This window comes from Marmota marmota, unplaced genomic scaffold, assembly GCF_001458135.2.
Source record: "Marmota marmota marmota unplaced genomic scaffold, marMar, whole genome shotgun sequence".
Taxonomy (NCBI): Eukaryota; Metazoa; Chordata; class Mammalia; order Rodentia; family Sciuridae; genus Marmota; species Marmota marmota.
Window position 1 is genome coordinate 7,841,398 of NW_026000048.1, and position 2,766 is coordinate 7,844,163.

At 54.7% G+C, this 2,766-nt stretch overlaps 1 protein-coding gene across 1 annotated transcript in view; it reads left to right on the top strand.

Moving 5' to 3' along the window:
• The first annotated feature begins 1,437 nt into the window (after nucleotides 1–1,437).
• The window catches only part of Gata3 (GATA binding protein 3), an 18,718-nt gene continuing 17,389 nt past the window's right edge, over nucleotides 1,438–2,766 (top strand). The window contains exons 1-2 of the mRNA XM_048812749.1: nucleotides 1,438–1,645; nucleotides 2,022–2,703. Of these exons, the coding sequence (XP_048668706.1) occupies nucleotides 2,385–2,703 (319 nt within the window). The 5' untranslated portion in view covers nucleotides 1,438–1,645; nucleotides 2,022–2,384. The remainder of the gene's footprint in view (nucleotides 1,646–2,021; nucleotides 2,704–2,766) is intronic.

Genomic DNA, 2,766 nt, shown 5'->3' on the forward strand with positions numbered 1-2,766 from the left:
AATCCTTCAGGACTTACTTTTTGGGGATAGCCTCTTCTATACTGATAGTTTGTATTTATGGGAAATTTTACGGGGTAGAGAATTGAATACGGAATAAGGTCTTCAGTTCAAACAGTCCCACCCAATCAAACCTCTCAGCCCAGTCGGTGAGAAGGCCAGTAGGGGAACCCACACTTTCTACTGGCATACTTTGCTCTAGGGTGGACCTGGGTGGAGTCTTCTTTTCCCGTCTGACCCTGCTCTCTGGGGCAGCTTGTTCGGGCGGTTGAAGCAGCCTTAGCGCCACTAGGGGATGCAGTGGCTCAAAGGACCGAATGGGGCCGGAGAGGTTGGAGCCCGCCGGGCGGGCCAATTGCGGCCCGGCCAAAGTCTCGCCCGCTGATTGGCCCTTCTTCAGGCCCCGCCCCACAAAGCACCGCCCCCTAGACCGGGCGTCTGGAAGTCGCGCTCCCTCCGCCCGCGGCGGCTCACAGGGCTGACCGAGGCCGGGAGACCCGCAGAGCCCTGGCTAGGTGGTTACTGAGTTCTGTCTGGGAGGCCGGGATTTGGGTCGGTGTAGGGGGCCGGTTTTCTCGGCCGGGGGAGAAACGCTGGGAGCCCGAGTAAGTAGAGCGAAAGGGGAAGTTTGGTAATTGGAGCTAAGAGTTTTGTCTACTCGGACTGTTCTTGGAGGACCAGCCACCCCCCTTTTCACCCATCATGATTGTCACTTAGGCAAAAGCACACATCGATTAGAAATATTAGGTCTGGAAAGGACAGCTACAACAGCTGAAGCATTTTCATTGGGGAGGCTTGTGAAAGCAAAAGGCCGGGGAATATGGTGACAATGACAACAAAAGTAACACGTTCAATCAAATCCATATTCCCTTCACTTGATTCCTCAATCTCTTAGGAAATTGGCCCAAGAAGCAAATCTTAAAAGTATGTTCATTTTAAACATTTTTTTCCCTGATCGGTGTTACATGCACATAGCTCCAAATTGATAAATTCTCAGGAATACACTATGTTGAATAATAAAGTTGTCCATGAAAAAAAAAAAGTCTGAAAAAGAGAAGTCGAAATTAACTTTATGAATGGAGCAGGAGGGTTTCACCGGGTCGGAATAATCTACCGAGCCGGTAGGAGCTGAAGCTACATTTAAAGGGCCAGAGCGCGAAATCTCCTCTGCCCGCCCCCTCCGCCACAAATCCCGGCCGGCCTCGCCCACCCTGCCTGCGGCCCCTCAGCCCGAGGCAGCCCTCCACGGCGCCCCTTTCCGGTCAGTGCAGGGTGGGAGGAGGGGCGGCGGTGTGCGAGGGGTGGGGGTGAAGTCCTGGAGCAGGTTTGGGTTGCAGTTTCCTTGTGCTGGGGATCCTGTCCCCTCCTCGCCAGCGCCAGGCTCCTCCCCTCGGCGCGGATGACACTAGAACCTCCTTAAGTTGCGTCGCGCCACAGCTGTCTGCGAACACTGAGCTGCCTGGCGCCGTCTTGATACTTTCAGAAAGAATGCATTCCCTGTAAAAAAAAAAAAAAAAAAAAAAATAGAGAGGGAAGGGAGAGGAAAGAGAGGGACGGAGAGAGAGTGAGACAGAGCGAACTACGCAATCTGACCGAGCAGGTCACACGCCTCCTCCTCCTCCTCCTCCTCTCTGCTCCTGCTACCCAGGTTGGTACTGTAACTTTTTTTTTTTTTAAAAGTTTGATTTACCACCATCCACTTGGGAGGACTTTTTAAAAAATTAAAATTCAGCTCTCCTTTCTGGGAGGGTTTCCTGTGGCTGGAAAGAAGTTCTCGGGACCGCTGTCCCCAAGGGAAGGACTTGTCCTCCAAGTTGTAACCAGTCAGTTCGGGGCTCCCGCGAACCTGGCAGCTGGGGATGTCCTTGGGAGCCTTGCTTCCTTCCAGCTGTGTCCCAGCGAGCGTGTGCGTGTCCCGGGTGCGTCGGCCCGCGGGGCGGCTCGTGGGGATCTAGAACCCTTCAGAAATTCAGGTGCTAAAATATTTACCGACTCACGCGGGTCTCCTCTTTTCTCCCTTGCAGGTGACCCGAGGAAAAACTGAGCGCTGAGGAACCCCGGTGCAGAGGAGCCTCACTTGCAGAATTCCAGCGTCCTTGCCCCTCCTCTTACAGTTCGGCCCCCGTTTATCCGGCCGTACCAAGTTTTTGGATTGTTTTTTTCTTTTTCTTTTTGCCACACTATCTTTCAAAGATTTTCCCCGCCCCCCAACCCTCTCATTTGCTCACCTTTCCTTCCCAGTCTTCCCATTCTCCCATTGAAACCAACCATTAAACGACTCTTCAGCTCTCGGACAGCAGGAGTCCGCGGACCTCCCAGGCCGACCGCCCTCCCTCTTCGCGCGCGGGTTCCGGGCCCGGCGAGAGGGCGCGAGCGCAGCCGAGGACATGGAGGTGACCGCGGACCAGCCACGCTGGGTGAGCCACCACCACCCCGCGGTCCTCAACGGACAGCACCCGGACACGCACCATCCTGGCCTCGGCCACTCCTACATGGATCCAGCGCAGTACCCCCTGCCCGAGGAGGTGGATGTACTTTTTAACATCGACGGTCAAGGGAACCACGTCCCGTCCTACTACGGAAACTCCGTCAGGGCCACTGTGCAGAGGTACCCTCCGACCCACCACGGTGAGTCCGCCTGGAGTGCTGGAACCCTGCCAGCCGTGCCGCTTTGGTCGGGAGGAGGGGGACTGAGCCGAAGCCCCTAAGTGCCCTTACTGGTGCATTTACAAAAAAGAAAAAAAAAAGAAAAAAAAAAAAAAAAAAAAA